We start from the raw sequence: 18,466 nt of genomic DNA, 5'->3' as shown, positions 1-18,466 counted from the left end.
TGAATGTTACATATCTTACAACCATGAACTACTTGAAATTAAATTGCTAACCAGAAATTGAGAATGAATTTGTTTTTTAAAATGTGATTTTTTTTTAGATCCCACATATTAAGTAATATCATACAATACTTGTCTCTGACTCATTTCACTTAACACGCCAATTATATCTCAATAAAGCTGAGGAAAAGTGATTTTTGAAATTTGAATAAAGATAAATGCTAGCTATAACTTTCAAAAGAGATGTTCTCAAAAGTGACTTTTAAATGCCAAGATTAAAATCACTAATAAGGCTACACTGAATCTAAATCACATTCCCATTAATGTAGCCAACAAGTTGATTTGTGAATTTGCAAAAATATGGAACTTTTACAAATTGAGTAAATCTAGCAGAAATCCTAACAGAAGTCAAGAGACCCAGCTTAACTTTGAAAAAGGACTGCAGAAATTATGTCAAATATCCAAATACTCCAAACTCAGATCATGAGGGCAGGGGGAGACTTAATTTACTCAAAAGGTTATCCATTTTACCGAGTAGTAATATATGAATCACATTATATAGGAACAATACTGCTAAAGAGACTTTCTTAATGAATTAAGGCACTGAGATAGCTACAAAAGGAGTTAATTTCTTAGCTGATCTTTAGTCTCTAGTTTTCCCAAACAATTCAAAGCCATGCTTACTAACCAAAATATTTTAGTAAAAATGTTTGCAGGCTCTGTATGATGAAAACTGTCTGAATAACAGATCCAAAACCTTTTTAAATTTTGGTTCAAAAATCTGTCTTGAGTAAGGGATATATCTAACCATAAGTCTATTTTATTTCTTTATTTGAGAGACAAAGAGTGTGAGCCGGGGCGGGGGGGAGGGGGAACAGGAGGAGAGAGAGAATGAATCTTAAGCAGGCTCCAGGCTCAGCACGGAGCCTGACATAGGGCTTGATCTCACAACCCTGGGATCATGACCTGAGCCAAAATCAAGAGTTGGACACTCAAATGACTAGAGCCACCTGGGCACCCCAAGTCTATGATTCTGAAGCCACGTCTCGTATTAGCAACCTGAGGGACCAAAGAGGATTCTCTTGTGTTCTATGGGAGGATGTTGCCACTGAGCTTCTTTGGCAGAAAATTCCAAGTCCCCTGTTTGCTGCCTTCCTGCCTAATCTGGGCTAACTTCTTCCAATAATAACGTTCTCTACTTCAGGTCTATTATTCTTCCCTAGCCTTTTTTTGAAATCACAATTCCAACTCCACCAATATAAACCATTTCAGAGTATTGAGGGCAAGTGTCAAGCTAAAGTAACTCACGGTAAAGTTTAAGTTATGAAGTTTCACACCACTCTGAGCACTCTGAGGGGTTATTTCCATTTAAGAGTTTATTAATCCAAAAGAAAGTGAACAGATTTTGAGCAGAGAAGCCCTGTGTAATTTGGACTAGAAGAACTTGGAACTCCAACTAACAAAGGTCAATAACTGGAGGCAGTTGTTAAGGAGTAGTTAAAGGAATCCGGCTAACCAGAACTAAATAAATAAGCAAGAAAAAACTCCAGAGGTAACAGGATAGTTTCTTTATTCGTGTGGCAAGAAGTTCCATTTTGATTGGAAGAGGTGTCCCTGGTGGTATTGGTATCCCAACATAAAATAATAGTTCTGATACATACTTGTGGGTAGGCAAGTATGATATAATGGCATTAAACTAGTAAAAAAAAAAATGAGGTAGATCTAGATTACTGATGAGGATAGGTGAAAACAAGTAATAATATGTTTAGTATGAGCCGGTCTACATTAAAAACATTATATAAATGGTGCCTGGGCGGCTCCGTGAAGCATCCGACTGGCTCAGATCATGATCCCCTGGTTCCTGAGTTCAAGCCCCACATTGGGCTCTGTGCAAAAAGCTCGGAACCTGGAGCCTACTTCAGATTCTGTGTCTCCCTCTCTCACTACCCTTGCCCTGTTGGCACAGTCTCTGTCTCTCTCTCAAATAAGCAAACATTAAGAAGTTTTAAAAAATGTTGCCTGAAATATATTCCATGGTGTGACACAAGCCTTAAAAAGTCAATTACTGGGGCGCCTGGGTGGCGCAGTCGGTTAAGCGTCCGACTTCAGCCAGGTCACGATCTCGCGGTCCGGGAGTTCGAGCCCTGCGTCGGGCTCTGGGTGATGGCTCAGAGCCTGGAGCCTGTTTCCGATTCTGTGTCTCCCTCTCTCTCTGCCCCCCCCCCCCCCGTTCATGCTCTGTCTCTCTCTGTCCCAAAAATAAATAAACGTTGAAAAAAATAAATAAATAAATAAATAAATAATAAAAAAAGGTCAATTACTGTATAGTCTATACTAACTAATCAAATAACTGGGATAAAAGGTTTTTTCCTTAAAAACTTTTTGGGTGGCTCAGTTAAGCATCTAACTCTTGGTTTCAGCTCAGGTCATGATCTCAGCTTTGTGGGATCCAGTGCCCTGTGGGGCTCCACCCTGAGGGCAGAGCTGGCATAAGATTCTCTCTCTGCCCCTTCATCCCCCCTCACTCTCTCAAATAAACAAAAACAAAAAAAAAAAACAGATTTTTTGGAAGAAACACTGTATACTGAAAAACAATCTGTTTAACGGCTGAGAGTTCTCAACCAACAAAACTGCTTCCTACTATTTTCCAAGCATCTTACTGGGCAGTAGTAGCACACTGGCCTGCTCTCAAGAAACTGAAGATTTAGGAGAGAAATAAGCATGAAAACAAATACAATGTGATTAGAATTACTTGGGTGATGCTAGAGGAAGGAACACAAAGGGAGGAAAGAACTCCAGGGGAGTTGGGAGTTTCAAAGGAGTTAACATTGGAGATACAAAGGAAAAGAAAAAAAGTGTAAGTCGGAGTATCTGGAATCAAAATATACTAAGGTTGTAAGACAGTGAAGATGAAAAGGGGACTAAATGCCTAGCTTCCAGGTTTGAACCTTATCTCCTAGCCAACAAGGAGCCAATTGAGGTTTGGTTTTTTGGGTTTTTTTTTTTTTTTAACCTATTACAGGACTGGTAAGGTAAGGTCTGTTCAGGAGGGTGGCTAACAACACTCAGGATGACTAAACGGAGAGGTAAAGGCTGGTGGCGGAGAAGCTTGGCATTTAGACTATGCTTCCCCCCCTCCCATTAATTAGGTAACAAAGAATGATTTCTTATTATCTTGTTAAGCCAGCAGCATCATTCAATTTCTTTTATTTTAGTAAACATTCACTCATCTTCTTACCTTGTCTTCATAGCCATTATCTGTGACACAAGTTGGAGGCTTTCCGGGACAGCGATAAAGAATGAAATCCCGACTACACGGGTAGAAAACAAAGGTGGTTGAAAAGAGATAATTTAATATATCCAAGAAGACAGTTTATAAGAACAAGTATCTGGGCTTTCACACTGCCCACCTTATTCATATAAAATAATCTGAATGTTTAAAGAGGCTAAATAATGTTAATTCAAAGTAGATAGCCAACTTCTCTAAAGTCCTATGGATTTCTTAAACATATCTTAATTTGGGAAAAGGAGAAGTAAAGAAGATAGGTTCCCAACTGTATGTGTGTTTCTGAGTTTTGGGGGCTCCGCACTTATTTAAAGCATAGGCTGGCAAATTTTACTTGGTAAAAGACCAGATGATAAGCATTTCAGCTTTTGCAGGCCGTATGGTTTGCTCAACTTTGACTTTGTAGCATGAAAGCAGTCAGACCCTGATAAACAAGCACAAATGACTGTGTTCCAATAAAACTTAATTTACAGACACTGAAATCTGAACTTCATAGTATTTTCACATGCCATGTAACAGTACTCTACTTTTCATTTAACCATTTATAAACTTTGAAGAAAGCATTCTTAGCTCGAGGGCTATACATAAAAAGAAAGCCAATTTAAAAGCTGGTCCTTGACTTAAAAGCAACAACTGATTAGTCACCTGCCCAATGCCTCTTCTATACAACTTCTTGATGGATTTAGTGAGAAATGAGCAGACTGCAAAACACTAACTTGAATGAGTACCCATAACCAGAAGATTCAGACTATACCAAGGTATATGCCATCTCACCATCCTAAAAACTGTGAAGGAAATCTTATGTACAGATCAACTTCCTCAAATGAACAAGATTTCCACTAGCCTCTATCCTACATTAGAGAAGTATTTTTCAATAGTTCTGTGCAACCCCACAGCTTCCAGAAATGCCACTTTTGCTATTTTGGGGACCAAAGTGATAGAGCAGTGTTTCTCAAAATGTTCATTATCATGTGCCTAAAGAGCCTTTTTATTTTTAATTTTCCTATGAAATTTTAATACCAGAGATATACCATATATCTGCTTATGTACCGTAACCCTCTGAAGGACTACAAACCACTATAGCATCTAACATCTTTTTGTCTTCAAGAACCAATTTCTACCCTCTTGGAAGCTATATTGCCCCACTAAAGATGCATTGAAGGGGCACAAAGTTAAACAGACAAGAATTCTAAGATAGACATTCTGATTTTCTACAGGAATACCAGCATTCCTTAAAGTCCTTTATTTCATTCAAATGGACACAAACTCTAGCGGCTCTCCACCCAAAAGTTAACACAGATTAACTTTACTTAGACATCTTCATTCTACAGATCATTCCCAAATCCCAAAGAGCCTTTAATAGAAACTTTACACACAATGACACATATGCACTCAGTCTTTAAAAAAAGATTTAACTTACTTATAAATTAGAGAAAGAGCTCTTATTTCCAGCTGGCCAGCACTTTCCTAAACATAAATAGTACATAAACTTTTAAAAAACATTCTGTAGCTATCAGGTAAAAGTTTTGCAAGTTCAACAAGTTATTTTGGATGCTTAGAGATGTTTTAAATGAAGAATTTGTAGAACACACTATAACTGGTTTTAAGATATTGTGTTACTCATTTACATAAACTTATTCTGAAACTAATAGTCCTAAAGACCTTCTCAGTTAACTATGAAGTAACAAGGACAGTTAATAGGAGAGATTTAAAAGGCACAATAAAAATGGAATTAGTGTTAAGATTATGAAGTTAGCAAGGTATTTAGTAAATGCTAAGTCCAGAACTATGGAATTAATCACATAAATTATTTTTAATTAAATATGTGTTTATGAAGCTTACTCCCACATAAAGGATAACTACAAATCAGGGGAACTGTTGAATAAAAAATGTAACAAATGACCTCTTGTAACATTCATTGCCATCCCTCCTCCCCCATTAAAGTGAAAGGACTTAGGCTTGTCCTGTTTGCAGTCTATGGATGATAAAATTGTTGACATAGAATTCTCAACATTCAACACAAAATAGGTCAATTGCCAGCTTCCAAACTTTTGCAAGAACTATTTGATTCAACACAGCTGGCTACTTAAGAAAACAGGTTGCGTCTAACTAAAGCTAAGGCGACACAGCTGAATGAATACTTCGGTTTACTATTCCAAATACTCTGAAAAGATTAAACCCCCGTATTTGATCTTACCTTGGGATCTCCCAACCGTTCCAGGTATTTCTCAAAAGATCCCTCCACATACTTCAAAAATAAAACAAACTTGACTTAACCAAATACATAGCATTACTAAAATCTGATTATATTCTGCAATATTACCCTCCAATGGGTGTTTGTTCAGCTCAACAATTATGGTATTCAAGGACTATTTTGCACAGCACCTCAAGAAGATTTGCACATACACAAAAGTTATGAGTGGAGAAAAGCTGGACTTTAAAACCGTCCTAGGAATTGGTCCTGGCTTATCCACATACCAGTGCATTTCATCAAATGGTAATGCTTTTGAGTTTCTTTTGAAATGTCAATTTAAGTAACTTGACAATTTTCATAAATCATGCAAACCCAATAATCACAAGGACTTTAAATTTTGACAGGAGACATGCATTTACAAAGTTAAACTGAGGAACTTAAAGGGAATTTCATTAGATTCAGAAAAGCCTAGGGCACAAGGGAACTTCTGGGGGTAATAGAAATGTTCCATATCTTGACTGCAACGGCAGTTGCAGGACTATGTATTATTGCCCAAACTGAAAATGCCAAACTTAAAATGGTAAATGTTATTTGTGTGTAAAATACACCTCAATAAAAGTAAAAGTCAACTCGGGGAATAGAATATATGTCTAGTTTCATGTATGTATTATCACTGGACTTGAAGATCAAGTTTCAATTTTGCTCAATCCCTTTTTAAACAGCTTGCGGTATAACTGACAGACAACAAACTGCACATATTTAAATGGCACAAATACATTTTGACACATGTATGCACCCACGAAACCATCATGACGATTCTGATAGTGAATATATCCATCACCCCCACGAGTTTCCTTGTGTCCCTCTGTAACTCACACCAACCTCCAACCACTGATCTGCTTTCTATCACTACAGACTGGTTTGCATTTTCTTAAGTTTTATATAAAGAAAATCATATTCTGTATGCACTTTGGGGGAGGGTCTGGCTTCTTTCTCTTGGCATGATTATTCTGAGATTTATCCATGTAAGTTTTAAAATTTTACACAAGTCTTTGTTACTCAAAACATGGTTACTATTACTGTATCAGGAACAAGAGCAAGCATCACTTGGGAGTTTTGTTAATGCAGAAATCTTGGGCCCCAGCTCAGACCTACTGAATCAGAATCTGCACTTTAACAAGATCCCCAGGTGATTTGTATGCACAAAAATACTTGAGATGCACTGTTTTACACCATGGTCTTGCATTTGAAGTAATTCATGAATAATCTTTTCCCCAGGTGTTGTAAAGACTGTAATTAACTTTAACCTAGGTAATAAGCTTTAAAGTCAAGAAGGCTTGACAGTTTTAAGATTCACTGAAACCTGTTGAGAAAATTAAGAGTAAAACTCGAACAGCAGGCTAATGCCCATAATATACAATGAGAAGAAAACAAACAGTACTGGAAGGGCTGAAAAACTTTTTTTAAAGCCTCACAAGAGGGCACACTTCAAACCAGACCTTGATAAAACCTCATTCCATTAATAAGAATTCAAATACTTCAAAGTATGCAAAATGTCTTCTAAAAGTTGTTTTAAAGCCAATTGTTAGTGGCAGAGTACCTATTACCAGTTTGTCACATGAAAAGGTAAATGTTTAGAACTAATTTGTTTCCTTACAATTAGGTTTTGTAAGACTATTCATATTGGCTCAAGAGCATTGTGCACAGAATTAAGAGAACAGAGGGGTTTTCCCATTTGTACATATTTGAAAGTATACATTAAAATATCAACATAGCCAAACTCTGTGAACTATGATTACTTGTTCGAGGAACAGTGGTATGGATGTAGTATACAGGACACTAGTCAAAATTAACGTTTTAGGGTTTGGGAGGTTTGGGGAGGTATATGGGGAGCAGAAAGTAGTGGGAAGGATGCAGACGAACTGTCTTAATTCTCAATTAGAGTACAAAATAGTCTAATTCTGGAGGTCTAGAGGTATGCTAAAGGGAAGGCAGCTGAAAATTAAGTATTTGCTATTGAGAGGAAATTGCATGACATAATTTTCATCATGTACACAGCTCAAAATTCATTTCCCATTTACTACACACTCTACCGACATCTCTACCTTGCTTATGTGTTCTACTTACAGACTCAAAAGTTTGTTGATTTTCTCTCATATAGGAGACACAAGCCTTCCTGATTTCCAAATGATGGACCTGGCTGCAAAACAACTAAAAAAAGAAAGACCAGCTCACTCTCAAGTCATTTGAAATAGCTATCAAATTAAAATGATGAACTGGACACTTAAGTCCACCTTATTCAAAACATATGTAGGACATGGGAAAATTAGGTCCTGACCTTACTAAAATGTTTTTGCCACCCTTAATGAGATTGGGGAGAGATGGTTTGGTCTTACCACCCCCACCCCTTTTCTACTCATGGGCACAGCCTATGAGGTTTCCTTAGGCATAAAATTTAGAGAAAGTAGGGCTGCTTATAAAGGATCAAGATTCATTTCAAAGTTTCTGTAATCCCATCCTTATTTCTCTTACATTCCAAACTGGCATTTAGAAAACAGAAAAGACAGCAAAGGCACAGCAATATATTTGGACTGATCAGCAAAGGCCTACACCAATCTAGTAAGTGCCAGGTAGACCCGGAAGTTTTTACTAGGAAGAGAAAGGGGATTTTTTTTTTTTTTTTTTTTGGTGGGCTACAGGTCTTCTAGCTACAGTACCGTGCCATGTTTCAAACCCTGAAAACTCAGTATAGGGAAGATACATATTTTCCTTTTACCTGCTCCGAAATAGCCCGAAAGAGGCAAGAGGCATCCTTGGCAGTCAGCTTTCGAAACAGCCCTAAGCTGCCTAAATATTCATCCATTGATGTCTCATTCAGAGACTTCTGGCCGCAGTACTTTTTCCATCCTTTATGCATTTTGCCAGGGGTGGGGGTGAGGATGGGGAGAAAGGAACACAAATGCGGCAAGAAGGAAAAAGCAAGGTGCAGGTAGGAATGGGTAGCAGTGACAAGGGCTTGCTTATGCAGGTATCCGGAAAGCAGCCCAGAGTCTAGGGATGAGAAGGCAGTTGTCAGCGCTGTAGAATCCTGGCACTTCTCAGGAGCAGGAGAAGCAAAGGGCTGGCTCGCCCGGTACAAGTCGGGACCCTGTGAAAAGAAGAGGAAGAGCCGATGCTCCTAGGAATAGAGAACTGGACTTGAGAAGACATGGGAGAAGGCACCTGCGGAGCTACCTTGTTGGGGAAGGATGGGATTTACGCAACGAGCCCAAGGTTGAGAGCCCAAGGTTGAGAGAAGTATGCACAAGCAGCTGAGCTTTGGGACCAAAAGGAAGTCAAGTCTGCAGCTTAACTCAGGGCAACTGCGGCACGAGGCTGCAAAGGGACTGCAACAAGGCTCAGGTGTGTACTATGCAGCCTGGCCCACATTATATCGCTTTAAGGTCTCTCGCCCAAGTTCCCTGCTCCTCTCATAATTTCATGGAGATGAGAGAAAAATATTCTAAACCTAAATAACTAGTAAGCTTCTGTATTAAGAACACCTTTAAAGACTACAGAGGCTGGGGGGGGGGGGGCAAGGGTCTCCCTTGATCTATAGGGGCAGAAATCACAGTTCAAGTAAAATGCCAAAGCAGATTTCTGGATACTTCCGGTATGGGAGTTAAGTAATTTTCTCATCTGGTTCTCCTATATAATAACAACCCTCTGCTAGGATCACAGAAACTAAATCCATTAGCTATGCTAGGAAACACTGATAACAATTCTTGACTAATGTCCTCAAATTATTGTAGAGCATTAACAAAAAGAGACGATGCAAAAATTGTTTCTTAAAAAATGAAAACAATGGAAGTTTAAATTAAACAGCATGAAAGGAATGTCTTACCAACATTTCAGTGTATTAGAGCACTTTTCTGGGAAAACTACTCTAGAGTCTAAGAAAACCAATGTAAACAGGACCGTATTTGTGAGGTTCAAAAACAGAACTGATCACTTGCATTACTTGATTCCACTGTCAAGTGTCTCCTTTTTATTAAATGCCAAAATCAAATTCCTTAATTAAGCTGCTTTGAAAATTGTTTTTCTTATATCTGTGGATCCAGTAGTAATCATGACCACCGTGCCTATAGGAAAAGCACCAATAATCAATCTTCTAATTTAAGAATGAAATAAAAGCATGGTTAAAAAACAAGTAAAATCCTGACTTCTTTTAGTATATCAATTTGAATTACCTTAATTTCTTTTTTAAAAAAACAATAACACTAGGGAAATTATGCCTTTTGAAAAACCATGAAACATGGTTTGGACAGAGGGATCACCATCTTTTTCTAAGACCACAAATTCATTGAGAAAAATTAAGAGTTATAAATGAAAAAGTTAACTCATTTTGGGAAGTTTTTGCCTGTAGAAAAGAATACAAATTCTTCACATTTATCGCTATTTACACTAAAAATAAATACATAAAACTTCAATTAGTACAAATCCACATACTTCATTTTGAGGAAGGAAATCAAAGGGAAAACTGGGAGAAGAAAAAGAGAACCAGAAAAGCAATAGAAGAGCAGGAAATAAAATAAAAATTAGAGACAAGGAAACAAAAAGAAACAGAGGAAGAAAACAGAAGAAAAAGGTGGATACAGAAATAAAAAAGAAAGAAAAAAAGAGAGGAACATACAGAGAGGGCACACAGAAAAGACCCACACAAATACGGTTAACAGATTTTTGACAAAGGTACAAGAGCAGTTCAACAGAGAAAAAGACACTATTTTCAAATGGTGCTGCACAATCCCATCCATATATAAAATAGAAAAAAATGGTCTTTATACCTCATCTTTATACAATTAATCTTCTATAACTTAATTATAATTAAAAATGGACCAAAGGCCTAAATCTAGAACAAAATTTCAAAACTTTCAGAAGAAAGCATAAGGGAAAATCTTCAAGACCTTGAGTTAGGCAATGAATTCTTAGATATAATAAAAATTAATTGGACTTTATCAATATTAAAAACTTGTGCTCTACAAAGGACACTGTTAGGAAAATGAAAATGGCAAGCCATAGACTGGAAGAAAGTTTTATCAGTACATATCACATGTCTGACTAAAAAGCTTTGTATCAAAAATATAAAAAAAATTCTCAAGTCAACAATAGGAAAACGATGATACAACTAAAAAATGCCCAAATGATTTGGGGTGCCTGAGTGGCTCAGTCGGTTAAGTGTCCAACTTGGGCTCAGGCCACGATCTTGATGTCTGTGGGTTCAAACCCCGTGTCAGGCCTTGTGCTGACAGCTCAGAGCCTGTAGCATGCTTTGGATTCTGTGTCTCCCTCTCTCTGTCCCTCCCTGTCCACGCTCTGTCTCTCAAAATATATGTTGAAAAAATTTTTAAAAAAAACGCCCAATTTGACTACACATTTTACCAAAGATATAGGAATGGCTACTAAGCTAAAAAGATGCTCAACATCATTCGTCATTAGGAAAACACAAATTAAAACCATTAAGAGGTATCAATTCACACCTATGAGAATGGCTATAATAAATACACAGACCAAGTATCAGCAAGGATGTGGAGAAACTGAAACCTAAGTGAAAGAAGCTAGATGCAAAAGGGGGTTGATTCGAAAAGAGATAGGATTATACTTATATGAAATATACCAAACAAGCACATCTACAGAAAGCAGATCAGGGCTGCCTGTGGTTGGGATATGAATAGGTATTGACTGCAAACAAGCACAAAGGATCTTTTTTGATGTGATAAAAAAAATGTTCCAAATCTGTTTCTGCACATTCCTGTATATTCACTAAAAATTAGTGAATTGTACACTTAAAACTGATCATTTTAACAGCTTTTTAGTTTACATACCCTGTAATTCAAAGTATAATTTCAATAATTTTTAGTACATTGAGAGTTGTGCATCCATCGGCACCATTTTAGAACATTCTCATTACACCCAAATGTAACCACATCCCGTACCAACCAACTCCTAACCCCCTATGCCCACAAACTCCAGGTAACCACCAATCCACTTTCTGTCTCTCTATATTTACCTATTCTAGACATTTTACGTAAATGGGATCATACAATATATGGTCCTGTGTAACTGGCTTCTTTCACTTAGGTTTTAAAGGTTCACCCATGGGCAGCTCTTTCTGCCCATGGATCCTGTCCCCATGCTTTAATAAAACCTTTTATGCACCAAAAAAAATAAATAAAAGGTTCACCCATGTTGTAGCATGTATCAGTATTTCAATCCTATAGTTAAACTATACTGTATTTTATTTATCCATTCATCCATTAGTACTAATGCGGGTTGTTCCCAATCTAGCTTTTTTTTTTTTCTCCAACGTTTATTTATTTTTTGGGACAGAGAGAGACAGAGCATGAACGGGGGAGGGGCAGAGAGAGAGGGAGACACAGAATCGGAAACAGGCTCCAGGCTCTGAGCCATCAGCCCAGAGCCTGACGCGGGGCTCGAACTCACGGACCACGAGATCGCGACCTGGCTGAAGTCGGACGCTTAACCGACTGCGCCACCCAGGCGCCCCCCAATCTAGCTTTTTATGACTAATGCTGTCAAACATTCATGTGCAAGTTTTTGTTTGGACAGGTTTCTATCCTCTTGGGTAACACCTAGGAATGGAGTTGCTTGCTGGATCAATGTTTACCGTTTGAACAACTGTCAGGCTGTCCTCCACAGCAACTGCACCATTTTACGTTCTCATGGTGTATGAGGGCTCCCATTTTTCCACAACCTATCCATAATTACAGTCCATCTCTTTACTATAGCCATCCTAGTGGGTGTCAGTGGTACCTCATTGTGGTTCTGTTTTCCATTTCCCTGATGGCTAACAATGCTGAAAATCTTTCATGTGCCTCTTGGCCATTTGTAGATCTTTAAATGAGATACCATCACATACATCTTAAAATGACTAAAATTTTTTAAAAACTGACAATACCAAGTTTTGACAAGGATGCAGAGCGACTGGAACTCTCATGTTGCTGGTGTGATATAAAATAGTACAACCACTCTAAAAAATGGTTTAGCAGTTTCTAGAAGATTAAACAGAGTTGCTACATGACCCAACAATTCCACTTCTAGTTATCTATCCAAGAGAAATGAAAACTTCAGCTCACAAAAAACCTGTATATAAATGTTTATAGCAGCTTTATTCATAATCATGATTCCCCCCAAACTGGAAACAATCCAAATATCCTTCAATTGGTAAATGGGCAAACTAGCACATCCATACAACAGAATACTTCTCAGTATTAAATGCATACTAAAAGAATGCATTTATGACATAATGGAAAAGACCAAACTACTGAAAGGGAAACCAGATCAGTTGCTGACAATAGTTACGGCTATAGGAAAAGGCTGACTACAAAGGGATGGCAGAAAGGGATAAATGGGGATGATGTAAGTATTCTATACCTTTTTAAAATTTTTTAATGTTTACTCATTTTTCAGAGAGAGAGAGAGAGAGTGAGCGAGCGAGCTAGAGCAGGGAAGGGGCAGAGAGAGAGGGGGACAGAGGATCTGAAATAGGCTCTGTGCTGACAGTAGACAGGCCGAGGCAGGGCTCAAACTCAACAAACCGTGGGATCATGACCTGAGCCGACGTCAAGACACTTAACCAACTGAGCCACCCAAGCGCCCTAGTATTCTGGATCTTGAGTGTGGTAGTGGTTACACAATTGCACATTTGTCAAAATTTATACAACTATACAAGAAAAATGCTAATTTTGCTGTATTTCAACTGAAAAATAAAAAGCAGAAAAACAGAATTAAGTTGAGGAGCTCACAGAATGGACAAGAATGAAGACAAAAACCAAGAAAATTAGAGGGTCACTATAGGATGGCCAACATCTAACCAAAAGGAGGCCCCCCCAAAAGATAAAAAGTATAAGGGGAAGAAATGATGGTGATGATGATGATAATGATGAAAGGAGAATTGTAGCACTGCAGGATAGGAGTACCTGTATTTAGAATGAAAGGGTCCATGAAGTAGCTCGAACAATAAAAGCAAAAAAGATGATCAGCAATGCACAGGACATTTCTGAAGTCAGGGGATAAAGAGGAAAAACAGGTCACATACAAATGATCACACATAGGAGTAGCAATAAACTTCTCAATAGAATAACTATAAGCTAGAAAACAACAAGGTTCAGTATGTGAGGGAACTCTATACCAAGCTATCAATCAGATGGGAGAGTAGAAGCATTTTCAAACATGAAAGATTAAAACAATTTACCTCCTTTCTACAAAGTTATGGAAGATATTTGAAACCAAAATAAAGAAGTTAAACCACAAAATGGGGGATGGGGGCAGAGTCCTAGAAACAGAAGATTCATTGCAAGAGAGAAGCAAAATGATTTCTAAGATAAGGGTGAAAGGGAAATCCCAGGAGGACACACACATTCAGCAGGACTAGAGAATAACCAGTTTACATAAAAGGACACAGAACTCCAGAACACACACACACACACACACACAAGAAAAAAAGAACTCCAGCAAACATTTCAGAAATAAATAATGAAAGTTACAGATAAAAGATATATAACCTCTGGAGAGTATGGGAATATTTTTATGGAAAAAACAGAAAAATAAGCAAATGAAAATACTAAAACTGAGGTTAGTTTTATAGAAAAGGGAATGTAATCAATGAATGTGGACTACAGGACTCAGATGTGAATACTATACTTAAGTAATCCTGTCAACACTGCAAAGAGATCTCAAGAACTGAGAAAACTAAATTTTTTTTAAGTATCATCTACAGACTTCCTACTATGGAAGAAAAGAGGAAGATAAATCCTCCTCCTCCATGTTAGCAAGTCTATAGGTGATATTTAACAAATGAAAACAAGTTTGAACATATTCACTTATAAAACATAAAATCATGCAATATGGTCAACTACTGAAAGCAGAGTCAGAGATGGGGAGAAGTGGACCGCAGAACTGCTGTTTATTATACACCTTGTGGAACTAGTTAATCTTTTATACTACTTACATTTATTATCTTAAATAAAAAACTTTTAAAATATTTGGTAAAGAGCAAGAAACAATAGCATAATAAACTGGGAAAGTATATGGGAACTAGAATTTTATAGCTACAAGGGACCCCTTATTTTGCAGAAGCAGCACGTTTCAAATAATTCTAAAACCTCCAGGTTTTCACATCCTGTCATTAACAATACTAGGACTAGAATTATGCACTGATTGTTACACAACTATAAAGAGGAATCGAATATCAAAAAAAGAAAAAATGAACAAAGGCTCTGAGGTGGTTAAGTACAGGTTACATTCCCCAAATCAGTACAACAGAAGTTTTTTAAAAAGACCTGTGGGACAATAGTAGACTCCATCTTGTATATAACGGCCACTTGATATTATTTAATACTGCCCTTTCAAAGTATCTATTGCACTTGAAATCTCAAGTGGCTTACTATTTTTTGGGGGGGCTTGCTATTTTAAGTAGGCTCCACACCCCATGCAGAGCCCAACTTGGGGCTTGAACTCCAGACCCTGAGGACCAAGACCTAGCTGTGATCCAGAGTCAGACGCTCCACCAACTGAGCTACCCAGGCAGCACCCTGGCTTAGTATTCTTCTACAGCAAACTACTCCAATCCTGTAAACCTCTAGAACAGTAGTTTTCAAGTCAAGGGCTCCATAAACTAGATTACCCCATGCCTAGAGTTCTGACTCAGCAGGTCTGGGGTGGGTCCCAAGAACATGCATTTCTAACAAGTTCTCCAGTGAAGCCGATGCTGCTGGTCCAGGACCACACTTTGGTGCTCTCAATGTTGTTTCACAAGTTATTAATAAGCGTTCCTAAAGAATTTCAAGGTATTTCTGGAAACCCTGCACACTATAATCCAATCTTTGAGGTTCACAATGCCCATCAGCAGTATCAAAGGCTCTAAGGAATGCTAAAATCATCTGCTTAATTTTGACCTGGCCTTTTCCATAGGGAAAAGTACTTTGTAGAAGTACAAAGATTCTCCAAAAATCTTCCCAAAGATTTGGGAAAAGCCAGATCCAAAGTGAATGGCAGGGAACTTTACCATTCAAGTTGCCAACAGTTTTTAATGCACAATAACTACTGCTATTAAATTGTTGCAGATTGAAAAATGTTGTTGTACAAATTTGTGATCTAAATCTAAGGTTCCTGTAATAACCACAGAAGATACTGAATGTTCAGGGGTGCTTGGGTAGCTCAATCAGTTAAACGCCTACTTCAGCTGAGGTCATGATCTCAAGGTTTGTGAGTCTGAGCCCCACCTCAGGCTCTGTGCTGACAGTTCAGAGCCTGAAGCCTACTTCAGATTCTGTGTCTTTCTCACTCTCTGCCCTCCCCCACTTGTGCTCTTTCTCTCTCAAGAATAAACAAACATTTTAAAAAAATTTAAAAAAGATACTGAATGTTCAGTGCTTAGCACAAAGTACTTAAGTATTGAATGCTGTCAGCTGCAACCTGACAAAACAATTCACTAAGAAATTCTTTGGTCAAAACAAAACAAAACAAAACAAAACAGAAGAACCAGAACAGTTTCACCTAGATTCTACTGGAAATCAAGCCAAAGTTCAAATATAACTCCCCAGAGGTGCTTTCCCCAACACTGATGAAGTTTCTTTCAATTCTGAAAATAATGGAACAAAAAATAATTGCCTTAAAAACTATTAGGTACTATATACTCTGGTTACAGATTAAAATAAATTGAAGTAAATCAAAATAACTTGTAATAATTAACATTACTTGACTTGTCAAGAAACTGATGTGCTTTAACTTTATAATTACTGCTTTTTATATTGTAATTTAACTTGAAAATGTGACTTATAAGTGCTAGAACGGTTTCTTCACTGATCAAATAAGGAAATTCTTTGTAGTAAAACATACAAATACTAGTAGTTTCAGTTCTAAGGTAACACTCCTTTCCTGTTTCAACCAGTTAAATGAGGTACATGCCTGAAAAATTTTTAAAGCATACGTTATCTGTGACATACATGGTTCGGTTGTGAATGTATGTATGTCATGATGCTTCAGAGTTTCTGTTTTAGTTACTGAGAGGCAACATGGTTCCATGAACGGAGTATTATGAACTTGGTTACGCCACTTTCTGAGTCAGTTTCCTCATCTATAAAATGAAGATGGGCTGCGTGATGTCTAAGCTCTTTTTCAGGTCTAAGAAACTGTTGGCTATAGGTGACTCAATGGTGGATAACAGATTTGCCCTCCCTTTAAATGGTCAACTTTGTGATCAACACTAACCATAAAAACAGCCTATACAGGGATTAACCTATTATCCTGGCAAATTATGTGGTTGGCCCACATAAAAATGAATAAATCTTACCTCACCAAATGAAATAAACTGACCTAGATTTTTAAAGGCAACAAAATTTATAACTATACGTGATGATGGCTTTAGCTAAACTTACTGTGGTAATCATTTTGCAATATATGCATGTATTCAATCTTTATGTCGTACACCTTAAACCTCTACGATGTTCTGTCAATTATCTAAAACTGGAAAAAATAAAAATGACAATCACATGTATGTAACTTGGGAAATAAGCTGCTGAGAGGCAATAAGTATTAAAAAAAACACTTAGTACTAAAATCATTTCACATTTTTAGTACCACGATAACACAGGGCCAATTAAGGGAAATAGCTCAACTCTACAAAACCTCTGAGGTTTTTCATTACTGAAAAATATTAACGGTAAGCATTTTTAACAGCACCCTGAAACTAGAACCTGTCACTTCTTTCCATAGTGGACATTTAAACAAAATTAGCAAAGCAGGATTTAGGAGGAAAGGGAACACAATGGTTCCAAAACAAAATGTGGCCACATGACCTTACTCAACCTCTTCTTCAAACGTTAAGAAAAGAGACCATAAAGAATTGATTTCCCAGAGCAGTGATCCTTGTTCAGGTATGCAAAACAGAAGAAACATTACCGAGAGCCACTTGCTTTTTCTGTCTCTTCCCCACTTGCATCTAAAGCACTCTAATAACGGATTAGAAAAAAAAGGAAAGTAATACTTTGCTTAAAAAATGTGTTATACTGGCACAGAAATACTAAGGGTTGTTTTTTGACTTTAAGTTCCTTACAGTGTCTTAACAGTCTACCAACATGGAGAATAAAGACCAGAACACACTTGTTTTGATGCACTTACTTAAATCTCTAAATAATCTTTTATTCTCTAACTAGAACTCCATCTAGAGACTGACTAGAATCCAAAGATGAAATTCAGTGAGGCTTTGCTTTCTGTATCACTTACGAGTATATACTGTGAATTTCAAGGAAATCTAAGTCCATTCCTACTTCTTAAAACAAAAACTCTAACCGAGAAAATGTATTATTTCAATGACATTTTTTATTTTCAAACATGCCACACAATTGGTTTTAGGTCTTATAAATCACCTATGAAGGAAGTTAGTTTTACGAATTCACAAATGGGAAAATTGAGATCCAGAAAATTACTTAGGCCCAGGACTTAAGAATGTTTTTCACTCCTAAATTTGGGGAGTGTATTATCCACCCACTTCACACTGGAAATAGAGAAACAACCAATAGGTTCTGTAAGAAGGAGAAATGAACAGTAAAATGATGCAGTATAGGGTCTCACACACACATCATTCCAAAAGTGACTATCAGAGTTCAACAAACAAATGTTAAAAGCACATGTAACAGTAAATAAGGTACAATAATACTGTATTGCTTCACCAAATAGCCTAATCTAGCAGATCCTAAAATAATTACTACAAATGAAAAAATCCATTTAGTTCCTTTTACCAATTAGAAACAGTGCTACACAAGACATTATGGGTTATGTACAGAGTTAACAGAATATTAAAAGTAGCTTTGAAATGTGTTTGGTAGGTGTTAAACTTGATAAGTTTATAACTGGTATGTCATAAAACTGGGAATTATTAAGCTTACTGTATTTAATCAGAGGGCTCCATTAAAAAGGAGTCTGGTAGTTAT

At 37.2% G+C, this 18,466-nt stretch overlaps 1 protein-coding gene across 1 annotated transcript in view; it reads right to left on the bottom strand.

Moving 5' to 3' along the window:
* ALG13 (ALG13 UDP-N-acetylglucosaminyltransferase subunit) overlaps positions 1-18,466 on the bottom strand; it is a 61,858-nt gene that overhangs the window by 32,397 nt on the left and 10,995 nt on the right. The window contains 8 exon segments of the mRNA XM_045472571.1: positions 3,236-3,308; positions 4,704-4,750; positions 5,481-5,531; positions 7,605-7,688; positions 8,254-8,436; positions 8,439-8,471; positions 8,473-8,589; positions 8,592-8,625. Coding sequence (XP_045328527.1) covers positions 3,236-3,308; positions 4,704-4,750; positions 5,481-5,531; positions 7,605-7,688; positions 8,254-8,436; positions 8,439-8,471; positions 8,473-8,589; positions 8,592-8,625 — 622 coding nt within the window.

This window comes from Leopardus geoffroyi, chromosome X, assembly GCF_018350155.1.
Source record: "Leopardus geoffroyi isolate Oge1 chromosome X, O.geoffroyi_Oge1_pat1.0, whole genome shotgun sequence".
In the NCBI taxonomy this organism is placed as follows: domain Eukaryota; kingdom Metazoa; phylum Chordata; class Mammalia; order Carnivora; family Felidae; genus Leopardus; species Leopardus geoffroyi.
Note: the sequence above shows the minus strand (reverse complement) of the source record. Positions and strands in the feature narration are given on the sequence as shown.